Source organism: Papilio machaon, chromosome 6 (genome assembly GCF_912999745.1).
Source record: "Papilio machaon chromosome 6, ilPapMach1.1, whole genome shotgun sequence".
Taxonomy (NCBI): domain Eukaryota; kingdom Metazoa; phylum Arthropoda; class Insecta; order Lepidoptera; family Papilionidae; genus Papilio; species Papilio machaon.
Genome location: NC_059991.1, coordinates 3405964 through 3422513, shown reverse-complemented (window position 1 = coordinate 3422513; position 16550 = coordinate 3405964). Strand labels below are relative to the sequence as shown.

At 34.0% G+C, this 16550-nt stretch overlaps 3 protein-coding genes across 3 annotated transcripts; all 3 read right to left on the bottom strand.

Annotated features, from left to right (window-relative positions):
* Positions 1-1505: 1505 nt before the first annotated feature.
* On the bottom strand, positions 1506-6986 carry LOC106716515 (histidine-rich glycoprotein-like). The gene is made up of 7 exons (XM_045678401.1): positions 6975-6986; positions 6618-6758; positions 6104-6276; positions 5683-5833; positions 2994-3149; positions 2489-2661; positions 1506-2259 (listed from the first exon to the last, which is right to left on the bottom strand). Exons 1-7 carry the CDS (start codon positions 6984-6986, stop codon positions 1506-1508), a joined length of 1560 nt encoding a protein of 519 aa, XP_045534357.1.
* A 432-nt stretch (positions 6987-7418) lies between these two features.
* On the bottom strand, positions 7419-9395 carry LOC106716570 (histidine-rich glycoprotein-like). Its single transcript, XM_014510101.2, has 4 exons — positions 9321-9395; positions 8759-9055; positions 8368-8534; positions 7419-7578 (listed from the first exon to the last, which is right to left on the bottom strand). The coding sequence occupies exons 1-4, from the start codon at positions 9330-9332 to the stop codon at positions 7512-7514; spliced, it is 543 nt and encodes a 180-aa protein (XP_014365587.2). The 5' UTR covers positions 9333-9395; the 3' UTR covers positions 7419-7511.
* Positions 9396-13872: 4477 nt separating this feature from the next.
* Positions 13873-15328, bottom strand: LOC106716561 (cuticle protein 8-like). The gene is made up of 4 exons (XM_045678330.1): positions 15241-15328; positions 14646-14903; positions 14400-14566; positions 13873-14160 (listed from the first exon to the last, which is right to left on the bottom strand). Exons 1-4 carry the CDS (start codon positions 15250-15252, stop codon positions 13986-13988), a joined length of 612 nt encoding a protein of 203 aa, XP_045534286.1. The 5' UTR covers positions 15253-15328; the 3' UTR covers positions 13873-13985.
* Between the last annotated feature and the right edge of the window lie 1222 nt (positions 15329-16550).

Genomic DNA, 16550 nt, shown 5'->3' with positions numbered 1-16550 from the left:
TCCCATTTCTTATAAAAATCTTTTGACTACACCACTACTTAACATCATTTGGGGTCGTAGTCTATCGCCAATATATAATAATAAATACATTACAGAAAAATATAATTTTATTATAATTTCATTCGTAGTTTTTTCTTTATTAAGTGGGGCAGCTATTTAGGGTGGGTAACAATAGTAAGCACCCATTAGTAAGTTCTCGTACATTCATAAGATATCAAGGTACTAGGTATAAGGTATAAGGTATTAGGTACTAGTATATATTATTATTAAGAGCGTCGGTGGCTCAGGGGTTAAGCACTTGACTTGCAATCTGCAGGTCTTGGGTTCGAATCCCGCCATGTACCAATGTGTTTTTCGATTTTCGATTTACATATGTACATTTATCTGACGTTCTTACGGTGAAGGAAAACATCGTGATGCAACCTGCACATATCTGAGAAGAAATTCAATGATATGTGTGAAGTCAACCAACCCGCACTTGGCCAGCGTGGTTGACTATGGCCTAGTCACCCCTAAATTGGGGTAGGCTCCGAGCCCCTCGGTGGGGACGTATAGTGAGCTGATGATGATGATGATGATATATTATCCAAAAATATAGTTTTGCTTTAATACTAGTATACTAGTATTTTTAAGACCCATGTATGTTTTATAATAAGCGATTCTGCTACAAAAAGTGTAGGTAAAAAAGCGAATCCATGGTTTGAGCAGGAATAAAGTTTATTTACGACTAGGTCGTATTTCCTAGATATTTGAAGAAACGTAACTTAACGTTTAAATTTACAGCACACTAGCACCCAAAATGAGCAAATTTAAATAGAGGTAAATTAGGTTGAATTGTCATATTTTCGAACTAGGAATTTATGTTTTTTTTTTTGTGACTGAGTAGTCACTGTTTGCCTTGAGGAGGCATTTACAGTTTCACCGGGCTTGAGGTGGCCGGGCGCAGATGGCGCTTAGCCTAAACCTCGTTTGGGAATTTATGGTGTTCTGTTGTATCATTTCCGGACATATCTCGTTAGAGTTCTTTGATATTTCTATTTATGGTCCTTTTTAGCCGACTTCAAAAAGAAGGAGGTTATCAATTCGACTGTATTTTTTTTTAATCTTTTAGACTTACAAAGAGCTCACTTATGTTTTAAAATCGTCTTTTGTTTAAAATAAATATCGGCTTATAACCTTGGACCAAAAAATTATATTAAGTATTTATTTATAGAGATTTGCTTGTCAGATATATTTTTTATCAATACAATCTTACTTATGTTGTATACTTTTTTCCTAAAATGACTAAAAGGTGAAAATAAGAATAATGGCTATTATGCTTTGTAAATATATATATTTTTCTTCTCCTTGATTTTGCGTTACAATTATTTTTTACTTTATCAGACACTAATACAATATGACGATGAATAAAAATTATGTTAATCACATTTCCACTCAGTTCATGACTTTGGTTCGTTGGATATAAATAATCAATTAGAATTAACTTCAAGAGGTTTAAAAACTTATCAGTTTTTATAACCATGATGGTGATGTTCATCATGATGATGATGTTTGTGATGAACACGATGTCCGTTATCGTGATGGTGACCGTGATATTTGTGGTGGTCATGACTTCTGTCGTAATATTCAATAACATGATGTTTGTGTACTGGTTCAGGATGGTGTTCGTGAACAAAGTATTCATGGTCGTGGTGGTCTGGTTTGTAATGTTCTGGTTCGTGATGTTCAATTTCATGGTGTTCATCTTCATGGTGATGCGGTTCATGGTGTACGTAGTATTTAATCTCATAGTGTTCCGGCTCATGGTGGTCATCTTCATGATGTTTCGGCTCATGGTCTTCGTGTTCATGATGTTCCGGCTCATGGTGTTCATGTTCATGATGTTCTGGCTCATGGTGTTCATGTTCATGATGTTCCGGCTCATGATGCGGTTCGTGGTGTACGTAGTGTTTCACCTCATAATGTACTAGGTTATGGTGGCCATGTTTATGATGTTCTGGCTCGTGGTGTTTTGGCTCCTCGTGTTCCGGCTCATGGTGTTCTTCATCATGGTGTTCAGGTTCATGATCTTCATGTTCGTGATGTTCCGGCATGTGGTGGTCTTCTTCATGGTGTTCCTCATGGTTATCTTCATGATGATGATCAGGTTCATGGTGAATAGAGACATACTGCTTCGACACAGGAAGGTGGTGATGTTCTTTATGTTCATCGTGGTGATCATGGTGACTTGGGTCCGAATATTCAACGTGGGCTTTAAATCTGTGATTATAAAAAAAATATGTTAGGTTAAATTACATAATGCATTTTCATCATAAGAACATTTAATAAAAGCTATTTTGACTTGCATCAGTATTGCGCTTCCATATCTTAAGCACTTAGTTGTTTTCAATAAGTCTATTAAGAAGAATCGCTCATTGGTACCCTATGCTTTAAGGCGGATTTTTAGATGTCAATCTATAGTTTATGCTAAATATTATATATTAATTACCCGCTGTGTTTATCTGCGTGATACTTGACAGTACGTTTAAGGCCATCTGGTTGGATGAGCCAGTACATGCCCTTCACGACGTCGCCATGCCTGGTTTCCTCTTGGCCTTTATGATCATGTGTGTGGGGATCATCAACTTGGTACGAGTACTCATATGACGGATACGACTTGGCCTACAAGTGCAAAAAACTTCATTCAAAATATTTTTGATGAATATGTAACACAGATGTTATGATGGTCTTTTGCCTTCTTCTTCTACAAAAATTCAATATTATATTAACTTTTTGTAGACTGTTTTGTCCAACTTTGGAATTGGACACTGTTCCAAACATAAATGGCAGCAGGATATGGAGGCATCTTTCTATCATCCGTCACCTCAGTATTCACTTCTAACTACTTTTTTTTTGTCTTTCATGTCTATTAATCCTCTTGATTTCCTCTAAAACTGGTACCGAAACCTAATCGGTTGATTTATTTGATTCTATTGATGTTGTAAGATACTTACGTATTCTTCATGATGCTCCGGGACATGAGATCCGACATGTGAGAGCTTGCCGTGGTGGCCGTGGTGTACCGGATGGTGGATATACACTTTGTATTCAGAGACCGCGGGGTGATCATGACCCGACACCGCTAATGCGACACCGAACAATGTGAAAATCTGAAAAAAAAAACTGCTAGTAATGGCTTTCCTAAAATCTGAGGGTCAAAACGTGAGGGCACTTAACGTTACATTAGTCCTTTAATCCCTTTTTGTAATGCTTGTAAATAACATTTGAGGGCTACTTTATGTTTCTCATTTTTCACTTCCGCAATGATATTAGAAATATATTCCCAAAACGATGATAAAGAGCAAAGAGTTTATATTTTACAAATAGTTAGATAAATATGATGTAATTATCACTTTCAGTATGTTAAAAAAATGGTAAAATTTAAAATTTGAAGTGAAAAAAAATACCTTCAAAATCATCTTCAGTAGGTATCGTCAGGTTCTTCTCAGTTCAACTGGTGTCAAATGAAGCATCCTAAAGTTTATATACATCAGTTAACATGATTATTGGCTTAAATAAAGCATCCTATCCATGCAAGTACCATTATCTTCAGTTTCTCAAATTATATGTTCAGGGACGTGTTTACGTTCAATTCTGTTAATATAATTTTGTTCGACCTCTTAATAGTTACATTTTCTAATAGATATGATTACGTGTGAGTAATTATCTTCTCGCCTTAGCAAGCAGGGTAACTGATGCATTACTAGTATTCCTTTCAAACTGAAACAATGTATGTACGCATCTGTGAATTAAATATCTTTTTTTATTGAAGCATTTGACTGAAACGGAGTATATTTAGAATTTGTTACCTTTTACGTTTTGGTGTTACGAAGTAATATTAGTTTTATTTCAATTTCAAACATATTGTGCTTTCAACATTTAAGTATACTAGTAAGAACAAAAACTACAACTGAACTAAAATAGTTAACCTAACATATATGAATACGGATATCTGTTTTTGCACTAGAAGGGAAGAACGAATTAACACTTCGCATTATCTTGACACCATCCTTCCATTTTATGTCTGCTTATTTATGTACAAAATGTTTTTGCTCATCAGCATGGATTCAATTTAAGAAGATAAAAATATTAAAGAAATTTTACTAGAGTATTATCCATTTTTTTCTTTATGCTTTTGTTTTAAAGTACATCCCAATATTGAATTTAAAGTTCATTATGCAACGTAATAAAATGGCGTGCCTTCAATGAACTCTTTAATATACTTACGTCTTTGTTAAAACATTTTAAAGCCAAGCAGAACTGTAATCTAAAGCCTATGCGTTGTTTCATACTAAGTTCTATATTTATGGCAAATTTCGTCTAGATCCGTTGAAAAGTCCTGGTGATAGCTTCAAACAAACATCCATCTATCGATCCATCTATCCGTCCAAAACTTTCACATTTATAATATTAGAAAGATTTAACTGGAAAACTAGACATGTTAGTTTTCGTGCTATTTGCTGAAAATAACACATCTACGTTTTAGCGAATTAATGATTCTGAATTTTATTTTACTCTTTGATGAAATCTATAAGATTTATTTTCTAGACAATCTGGACACCGAATACAATCGATATATTTACAGCTTAGGATTTGTCTAAACTTAAATTTAAGAAATTCAAAGGTGTAATGTAAAGAACAATGAAGTTTATAAAATGGTAAACACAGTTTTCTGCGTTAATCCATTTGATTCGGTTATTATAAGTATTATACCAATCAATATTGTAATTTAGACTTGGTCCTTTTTGCCCCTTTTCTTAATAAATAGCAAAAAGTTATAAACGTTAATTCATCACTCGTAAAGTCTAGCTTGTTGCATCTGTTTTGTCATAGAGTTTGAAAAGGATGACAATATTTATAAATACAAATATCAAGAACTCCACTGGTTCTTGGGTACCTACGAATTTTAAACCGTAGTTGTTAGTTAATAAGGTATAGTTAATTGTAAGGTATACTATTACACTGTGGAAGGCATCAGGGAAAGTCTTTGTCCAGCTGTGGACTAATAAGGATGATGATGACTCCATCACCAATATTTTTAAATGATAGTTTAAATATGTATTTCATAAGAGTTTAACTCTGATTAATGTCTGCGATTAGCCTATGTTCTTACGAGTGTTTTTTTTATCTTATTACTTACTCCGCTGGCGCAGCGACCCAAAGTGGGTCTTGGCCTCCGACACAAGAGATCGATTTTTTTTATCTACTAAATTAAAAATTAAAAATAGATTCTTCGTATTTACTAAAAAGTAGCTCGCGACTTCGTCTGCATGGAATTAAAAATCTAGTTATAAATATAGCCTATGTCACTCGGGGATAGTGAAGCTTCAGTCAAAGAATTTTTCAAATCGTTTTAGTTGTCACGGAGCTTATTCAATACTAACAAATAATCAAATATTCCCTCTTTAAAATATTAATATAGTCAAAAGGAATTTTAATTAAGAAAACAAAAACTATTAGTTGTAAGGATTAATCATTTATTTACACATTTTTAATCGAACTCTTTACATATTAGAATACATAAAACAACTGAACTATAAAATAAGTAAAATAAATACACTCACACAACTCACAATATAGACAGTAAATTTTTATTTTTCAGTGACTATAATCATCGTAGTGATAATATAATGGTTGTATTACATGATTATAATGATTTTTAACATAATCACTTTCGTCATGATGTTGCGAGGGATGATGTTGGACCACGTTGTATACTTCAGATATTGGATGATGGCCTTCGTAATGTTCAGGCGTGTGATATGGGTCTGAATATTCAACTTCAGCTTGAAATCTAAATAAAAAGGCATAAAGAAACTTTTTGATTAAAACTTTACTTCTTATTAATACTATATATAGGAAATGAATGGATGGATTTTTGTTATTACTAATCTAAAAAACATTTTAACGGATCTCTTTAAAATTTGGCATAGTTGTAGAACATAATGTCTGTAAAAACACATTTAAATAAAAGATTACACATTTCTTACAAATATCTCATCTCCAGCCAAAAATACCGTTGAAATATTTTTATATAATTTTCGCATTATCAATTTTAACTCACCCACTGTCTTTGTCAACATAATATTTGACCGTTCGTTTAAGGCCGTCAGGTTGTATCAACCAGTACATCCCTTTGACCTTGTCTCCGTCTTTGGTTTCTTGGTGTCCCTTGTAGTCGTGTGTATGTGGATCTTCGACTTTGTACGAGAAGTCATATAACGGATATGACCAAGCCTAAGACATAATTAGAACATTATATGATGTCCAAATAGTCACAGCATTTGATGCGAGATTTGATTAGTCATGGTTGACGTGGATTTGGCATGTAGTGTACATATTACACTTAAAGATATGACACCTTCTTCATATGACAGTCAAGAGGCATTATCAATAATTTAAAAACCAATCTTAATCCTAGGTAGGTAGTACAGTCTCAGAAGATCAGATTTAGAATGAGGTTTAAAATATCTGATAGTCGACAATCTACTATTTTATAATAACTGTCTCGAATGTCTTTGTGTGATATTGTATTAGTAATAATAAATCCAGACTCTAAAGAAGCAAAGGTCGCTTACATATTCCTCGTGGTGTTCCGGTGCATGGTGTCCGAAGTGTGACAGTGCTCCATGGTGACCACTGTAAAGGACTACGCTTTGATGTGATACCGCGTCATCGTGACCGAAGCAGTCCACAGCAAACACCACGAGTATTGTGAACTACAAAAACAGTTATTAGTTGTTAAAAAAATAATAAAAGAACCATCATTTTAACTGCGTTGTTCTTATAACAATTGAAGACAAACGGGCATTATCGAGTACACAGATTCTTATACTTTATTTTTATTGTTCAATGCTAATGTCAAAGTACAGTTTGTAATAAACCAATAGAATTAATACAATGAAATAAAATAAAAGCAGATTATTTTTTTTTACCTTCCAAACCATTTTTACCGCTCGCATGTGAATGTGTAGTAAAGATTTTATTGTTTCCATTGAATCATTACGTTTTATACCAGAATATTATAAAAAGAAACTCAACAATTATCGCATTTCCTATACGGTTAGCGTTACTAATAATTCTTAAAATTGTTAAGATATCCTTATTTTTGGTAGACAGATGATTTATGGCAAAAATTATACCAAAACAAATTATTCCACTTGACTAGACGTCTAGAATGAGTATTAAGAAACATTTTGATAATGCAATAACACTCTTTAAAAGTATTCATGCATATTTAATCATGCAACATGTATTTCTGTAGCAAATATTTTTGGGGATTGAATTTATGTTTTTGTGTTTTTGTTTGGAAGATTTTGTTTTTATTTTTTGCACTATTAGAATATGAGGATAAGAAGGGTAATAAAACACAAAATGTAATATGTAAAATATATTTATTGTCAACCAAAATTAGGTTAGTAACATATTTGCGTAGTTACCATTTTGTTGCTATTGATGACGGACGATCGTTTTTAAATATGATGCTGAGAGATGTGGACGTGATGATGGGGGGACGAATGATGAACAACGGCATTAAAACTAAAAAAAAAGAAAACATTGATTGTATCATAGATATAAACATGTTCTATTTATGCTGCGATATTAGAATAAAGAATTAAGAAAAAAATCAATAAGCTTGCTATACTGAAGGGATTAATAGGTAAAGTACTACACGTTTTTAAAGAAAATGTAAAAAAGGACACTGTTTCAGCTGACGTCTATATTTACTTACATCTAATCTTTGCTTTGAATTTTAGTCAGCTTATTATGGAAATAAAGCGTATCAATTGTGAGTAAAAGAAAAGTCAATTGTTTGTTTGCCGTAGGTTTTCATTACCATTTATACAAAACATATGTTCATCCCACTGATTCTCTTTGAAAAAAGAAGTTTGAGCAATGAAAATCCACCTCTACACTATATAGTTCGTGAGAAAAGGCAATTACGTGTGTATCAGTTCCGTTACTGTAATAACGCGTGCGTTACGTACAATATTATAGCAACGGAAACATACATTACAAACAATTCATTGCCATGTTTTAAAGGAAATATCCAATTGTGTTTTCAGATTTGATTTCGTTTAAGGCGATAATTAGCAAGCGATGATTGATACGAATAATGTTATTTCTTTATTTTATTCTATTTTTTGGTCTGTGCCAAAAATTACTTCCATAAAATCATATTAATTGTGTCATCCGCATTTCCATTTACCCGAAATGATATATACAGTTGCCTCTTAGTCCACGCAATGCTGAGGGTTATGTCTAATGTCGGACAGTTGTATTTACACCTTCTTTTTCGGAAGTTATGTAATTAGCATAACATCTTACCCAGTGTGGTCGTCGGCTTTGTATTCAACCTTTCTGTACCGGCCGTCTGGTTCGATGAGTTCGTAGCCTCCCTTCACGACGTCCCCATGACGAGACTCATGTTGGGATTTCACATCGCCTGTGTGATGATCGTGGACAGTATATGCGAAGTTGTATTCAGGAAACGACTGAAATTGGCCAAAGTATGACGTATTGATGTAGTTGTTGTGTTTGATAGTAGCGTCTTTTAATCTGGTGCAATTCAAACTTTTGTCTAAATGTTTTATTTTTGGTAGATGAATGCACTATTGTCGGCCACATATTGGTCGTACACGTTAGTACGTGTAGTAGCAGTAAAGTTGAGTTACTATTTGTTTCTATAAATATTTAGGTTGGCTGATGTAGTACTTACGTAATGATCATGGTGGGCTGCATAAGGCACTGGCAAGTGATGTACTGGCACATGGTGCAATAATGGCAAGTGATGTACTGGCTGGTGATGAATCGGTCCGTGATGAATGGGCCCGTGATGTATGGTCTCGTGATGGATGGGCAAATGATGCACCGGAGCATGATGCACGAGAACAGGGTGATGGGGACCGTCGTGCTTGTTCACTTGCTGGTGCGAAATCGCCAGATGGTGTGGATGGTGATGATGGAATTCGTACAAGCCATGGCACGTTGATGCCAATATACAAAATGTTAGAATCTGGAAAAAAATAAAATAGTGAATATAAAAAATGAAAAATGTTGTCCAATATGAGCAATGTTTTAATCTGAGCACACCAATTAAATCACAGGCGCTTGATATATTTTCATCTTTATTCTAAAGTATTTTATGTAACTATTTTAATTTATTTAAATAAACTAATGTTCTGAAGTAGTTCATTCATTAACATCAAGAACCAATATGAATAATAGGTACTTGTCTTCAAATAATATTTTCCTTTTAATTTTTATATTTGATTACTCACTTTAAACAGCATTGTGTATTAATTTTTAAAACGAGACACTTTTCCTAACATCAACCTGGCCAATAGTGAATACGTTTGTCTCAGGCTCATTAATATATAGACAGTATAATTGTGGGAATTATAAGTGCAAAAGTCTATTGATCTATTTCTTTTACTTTGCTGCTGCAATACCAATGTTGAATGAAGCTTACTGTGAAAAGACTCTACTTTACGGTTCTGAGTAGAACGCTACTACTGTGTACTAGATAGTACTCGGGATAAATTTCAAATATGGCGTTTAAAAACTGTCGAATATCAAGTACAGTCGCGGAAATCCTCAGTGTTCCACTTATACAAAAATTTCCTTGTTTCTTGCAACGAGACAAACTCCATCACTTCTTACCAATAACTAACTAGAAAGCGATGACTTGCGCAAACGAAAGGATAATAATAAAAAGTAATTAACCGTGTACCACCAACCGACCTTTTTCGTAAAGACACATTTAAAACTAGTTATTGTTTCGCGTCGTTGCCTCAAAGTGTAAAAATCGTTCAAACGATTGTAGCCTTATACCTAGGAACACCGTCAGATTCCCTGATTGTACTCCTCTAAATTTACTTACAAAGTTTATCTATTACAAGTAAACAAAAATGTTCTACGAAATATGCTATTGTTTAGTCAGTCGTATTCGGTATAATTTATCAGTGATGGATTTATCGATTGAAAATCATACCTAATCGTAATTAATTCACTTATTTTCTTTTCGGTTTTAATTTTTTTAAATACCTCTTATTCAATATCCAATATTTTACGCAAATGTATATAAGAGAGTGAAATTGATTATTGACGAAGGTCAAAATTTACGTGTGCATGATTGCATTTTGCGAGTATAATTAAATAATTTGGCAGGGATATTACTTCATTAAAATCGCACAATTTATAATTGGTATATTAAGAGGAGAAAAAAATAAATCGTATTAATTTAAATAAAGCTACCATTTCGGTCATGGTTACTCAATATTGGCCATATTCCGATTGTCTACAGACAAAAAATCTGTATTCTATTACAAGCACTCACATATCTAGTGAAAGACATCTAAAAAAATGTTCTATTTTAGTACCTCGACTGTGCACCAAAATTGAAGTAAAGTCGTATCAACATCCCTAGCCCTAAATATGTATTAAAATTGCCGTCAGTAATACATATTTGCATACATTTAACATGCACTAACTTTAATTCGTAACACGCAAAATCATGTCATGGTGGAAGTTAACAACGTGAATTGCTACATTTGCAAGTGACCGTAGTTTAAAGTGTCACTTATTGCGTGAATTATGAGAAACAACATGCTGTTAGTATCAAGTATAATCATGTCAAAGCGACAAAAATTCATAGAGCCGACCCGCGGCGGTTGCACAACCACGAGTAATGTAACATAATTACATGCACTGGAATATGTGAACAACGATGTAAAAAGGTTCACAATGATACAGTTCTGCTAACAGATTGGATTATGAAATGCTTCACCTATAAAAGTATTTTGTTCTCCGATTAAGTACCTAAGAGGTCCGTAGCGATGAACTGTACGGTGCAACAATAGATAAATTTTAATGGCTACCATACGGTAAACATAACTTAGGTTTCCTTTAATCTTTTCTCTATATTAATTGACAAATATATTTGTACCATAATGATCCATATAAAGACAAGTCCTGATTATTCTGCAATAAAAATGTGCATGAAATAAAATAATACTTACGTACAAATATTTAAAAAGGGAGCAGCAATTACGGTCTCCTAAATGTATCGGCGTTCGCCGCGGTGTCGGCCTCGTGCAAATTGAGTACAACCGTGTATGCAATACTAAATAATAACTGAGAAGAAAGACATCAAGCCATAGATTTACAAACTAGAAGCATACCATGTAGATTTTTAGACTTGTGGAGCATTACAAAATAAATCAGTCGGGTAAAAAACTCTACGGTCTGCGTCTACAAACACATGACTGTATTGTATAATGTAACTTACCTAGTCCTTACAATTTTAACATCAGAATTTTTTAGTTTTATAATAACGTATTCCTCTGCCTATTATTTATTACGATAGCTGATCTAAGTTAGATCTAGGGAGGAGGGAGGGACCAATAACATAATTTTAATCGAAGTAGTACTTATTGTTTTAGATTTTGTTATTCTGTAGCGACGTCTATCGCCTAATACAAAAAAAAGGAAAAATAACCTAATAAAGTTTTATATAGTTTCTAGCAGTGGTAATTATTATCGTGGGAATTATGTTTGTATTTATAATAATAAAGGTACAAATTAGTAGTTAGTTAAATATTCCATACATTATTTGATTCAGCTTTAATTTAGGAAAGTGAAGAAATCAATCTTATCTTTTTTGTTACGTCTGTGTAACTTTGTAAAAGTCTCATTGGGTATAATTCCACGTGTTTATATTTAGAAATATTTACTTAAACAAAACGATAAATAGTATGAGAGGAAATGCGTAACATTCTACGGATTCTCTTGTCCTAATACTTTCGGACGAATGCCTACAAAGTGACAATAGATGTCATGAACAAGTCCTGACTTAGGAATTGTTCACAGTTACAAAAACAATTTTCATAGTATGAATAGATTTATATCGATACTGGGTTTTTAGGGTTCGCATAATATTCAGCAAGAGTTTAAATACTGTCTGAACAATGGCTTAGGATTGCATACGTACAAACATATATTTCTCTTTATATAGATATTGAACCAATGTGAATGTCTTACACGAAAGCATAACACAATGGTTAAGTTACGAACTCAAGGTCATTCCGCATTCGACTCATTCCATCCGTTATCTAAATGCTTTAACAGTCGATTTTTATCTTACGTTTTGGTTTTATTGCTAACAATTGTTTGGTTATAAACATAGATATAAACTGGTATAAGTTTAGATCTATCTGATGTTTGTGGTTAGGAAATTGAATAGTTGGTTTGGTTGGCGCTGGGACGTTTGATACAGATAATGCAAGGTAGCGTGCGAAAGCTGTTTGACTATTACGATATTGTTAGGTAATATAGTCCTAATCTACATATTAAATTTATGCAAGTACTATAATGGTTTAGTGTTGAGTTTCTGTAAGGTAAATTAAGTGAAACAGAGGCAAAAGGTATATAAGTACAAAATTACAAGTAAAAGACAAATGAACTAAAATGAATTGTTTAATTCACAATTTTCCCTCGATCTATTATGTGTCCAGTCTTTTCATAACCACGAATAAAATTTAATTAGTGCTATAATTTTAAACTAGCACAAAAACTATTTTTTTTGCACATTAAATATTCTATCAAAAGAAATTGAATGGCATAATCGAGTATGTAATAAATAAATTGTTCAACTGTTAGTTAGTTCTATATTATAAGATGCCGAGAAACATCAAGTAATTATTTTTTATTCATAGTATTTGCCAACAAGATAATATATTGACGACTGCGTATGCTTAGAAAAAATACTTTGCTTAATCTATTTCTATCATAATCATTATAATTTAACTCGGTTTCTTCGGATAGTAAAATATATCAAAAATAAAAATTATTCACACAGGCGCTTTATTAACGCTGCGTTATAACTACGCGTTGGCCGCTCTTGAGCAAAGAACACTTTAAAATTACTTTTATTCCGTTCGCCCAGCACTCAAAATGCAATACTGCGTGATAAAAAAGCGTCGCGTTTTAAAAGCGCTGCCGTATGAACATATACTTGAAAATGCATTTGTTCTATTTGAACGCTTTTTTAACGCGCGATAAAAAAGCGTCCGCGTGTATGACTTCTAAATAAATTATTTCTTATAATCGTATATCACAACTCAAAGTAAATTTAGAATCTACATTGAATATAAATTACTTTTTTTAATGTCATTTGTTAACTGTAATTTGCAGAGGCGTTTCAAGTACGTAATGATCACATATTGCATTTCGTAACTCGGCCTTTATTGCCGCTTCATAGGAAATTGAGGCAATTTATACAGGACTTTGCCTACGACTCGGGTATGTTTGCTTTGCCTTCACTGGACAATCGTTATGGATAATGATTGACTTTAAATTGGCCTTATGGCGAAATCAACTGTGTACAAATCATGTGTAAATTAGGAATGTACCCGCAGATTTGATCTGTATGACAAAACAAACAGCTTTTATAATTATGTCTTTCTAGGTCGCAACACTGTTGTGTTATTGTAGCGAAGTATTTGACGTAATTATTGTACCAAAATAGAGGAGTGTTGGAGTAACACACAATTACGCATGATCATAAACCATACACTTCTGAAATCGCTTGAATAGCCTAGTAGGCCTTAGTAGGCCCTTCAATAAAAAATATTTGGTAGTTTAGTGATGAATTTCTTGGTGGCAATGCTATGGAAGCTTAATTTCTAACTTTTAAATAAATGATTTTTGAAAGATAACCATAATTTCAGTGAAACAGGAGAACAAATAGTTTTAACTATTTTTACCTATCTAAAAACAATTTTATAACATTTTTAAGTGGCATGCAAGTTTTCACGAATAAAAGAAAATGTGATACTGATCAGCAATTCAATTTATTTACAAATGAGTATTAATTCATTACTTCATACACATAAATATCACACATCAAGCACACATCGAACACAAGTTATACATAAGCTAGTTGATTAATGATGGAGGAGACCATGATGACCGAGGGCGAGAGGGGCGGCGGCGTAGTGTGCGAGGGGAGCGTGAACAAGAGGAGCGGCGTGTACCACGGGCGCGGCGTGGACCAGGGGAGCAGCGTGGACCACGGGGGCGGGGTGATGACCAGCGGTCTTGTGGACTACCGCGTTGAAACTGAAAGAATGTTATAGGGTTATACATCTGTAGCAGTTATATTTTAGCAAACTGAAGCTATAAGTTTGGTTGTAATTTTACCTATTAATAATGTTTTTTTATTAGAGAGCGTTCTACGGAATAAGGGCATGGACTACGCAACACGAGGTTTAAATTCGCCTTTCAATTGGTTACATTTTCGGTTTTTTGTTTATATGGGCATAATTGCCCATAACTTAATAGTTTATGCGTTTATTCACCCGTTGTGGTCGTCAGCAGTGTAATCTACTTTGCGTACGGAACCATCGGGCTCGACCAGGGAGTATGAGCCATGCACAGCACCTCCGTCGCGGCTCTCGTGCTGCGACTTGTGGTCACCGGTGTGGGGGTCAGCCACGGAGTAAGAGTAGTCGTAACGGGGGTGAGACTGTAAGGAAAATAAACTTTAATAAAAGAAAAATCAGTGGTAACGCTTTGAGAGGTAATTTATAAAAAAAAATCCTTACGTATTCTTGACTGTGAGCGAGGGCAAGAGGAGCAGCGTGTACCACGGGGGCAGCGTGGGCAACGATGGGCGCAGCGTGGACAACGGGCGCGGCGTGGGCAATTAGGGGCGCAGCGTGGACCGCTGGTGCGGCGTAGTGCGCGGCGGCGTAGTGCACTGGCGAGTCATGACGCACTATGCTTTGAGATGACACCGCGGAGTGGTGCAGCGGCAGAAGACCTGCGCTGGCAGCCGCCAACAAGGCGCTCAGGACGACCACCTGGAAAAGTAATACTTATCAATGTAATATAGGGGTTAGAGAACTGACGTTTGGGGTTATATTTGATAAGATAAAGAACATGTAAAAAAGAAAAAAAACTAAATAACTTGTTTTTCGATGTCATCGTCGTAGCTTAGTAACCCCAAAGAGCCAAGCTTTTATGCTAAGCTGCACCGGTCTACTTTAAGCTCGGAGTTAATTACAATACTTCTTCTAAACGAATTTTTTATATTTGTATTAAAACCTGACTTGTCACAGCTAGGATTAGTTTTCAGAAGATAGATAAAAATACTTTTTGTGATAAATGATAAATTAAAATATTTGATTGTTGACTTACTTTGGAGAACATTTTACTGTTGCTAATCAGTACAAGTGAATGATAATGGTATCGTAGCGTGTTGTGACTTTTATATGAAAATCAAAACGGAGCTGTGGTCCTTTGGGTGGTGGGGAGCGGTCACTCAGTTCCGTAACTCTGACACCGCGAGGTCGCTCACGGCTCGCGTGCTAAGTGAAATAATCATTCATTAATCTCCCCAAAGCCGTCGGCGCCTTCGCCCCAAAGCTACCGGTTGTACTTACATGATAAATTAATGTTGCTCAAAACATTTTACATAGAGCCATTTAAACTACATGTTAGTTGGGGGAAAAATTAAATACGAAAGCTTTTGTTTTCTTATTAAAACTCCAAAAACTCTTTTATAAATAATATTTCCTAACAATTATACAGGTAAAAAAATTGGATGGCTTGTATGTTAATTTCATAGGTGTGCATATTATTATCCGATGTACGGTAGTTGTTTCTTTTGTTTTCGTTTACTTTGTCAACAAACGAAGATTCTGCATAATATAATTCATTCAACGCTGAGTTAAATCGATCAAGTGAAGTCAATCATTTATTCGTTAATTTAAGGTAAATTTTGAGTAAGTAGTTGGAGAGTACGGACATAATTAAATGAAAAAATAAACTATCTTTTTCATAAACATTTTAGACAGATTTAATTATCTTATAATTTAAAAGAGCTTTAAGTTCTTATTTTGACGCCTGTCTTTTTAACATTTCTTATTTTTATTTGTTTCCATTCACCTTGCTCTATATTCCAACATGTGCGATAATGTTTTTTAATATTTAATAAATTATGTAAATAAAACCTGTCAGCTCTCATTTAAATTGTATCGATAATCTTACTAATATTATAAATGCGAATTTTTAGATGTTTGTTTGAAGGTATCTTCGGAACGGCACAACACAACGGATCTGGATGAAAGGACAATAAGCATTTTGGGCCATAATCTCAACAGTGATGAAACCCATGCCATTTGAAAGATTATGGGGTGTTATTTAATTCATACTATGGCAGCCATGTTGAAATCGAGTGCGAACACGGTGTTTTCGAGCATTCAAAAATATAATAATTACTATGGGAGTTAGTAGCATTAGCGTGTTGTGTTTTATATTTAAGAGAAAAAAAACAACATGTTTGTTTGTTTATTGCTTTATTATTATTTATTACATAGATTTAAACATTTTTTTCGAACTACAATAATATTTGTTACATTTAATAAAATCTGTTACATTTTTGTTTTTTTACCGAAACAAAAATGTCCTTTGACACAGATGTAGAATAAAGTCTGGCAGAATACATA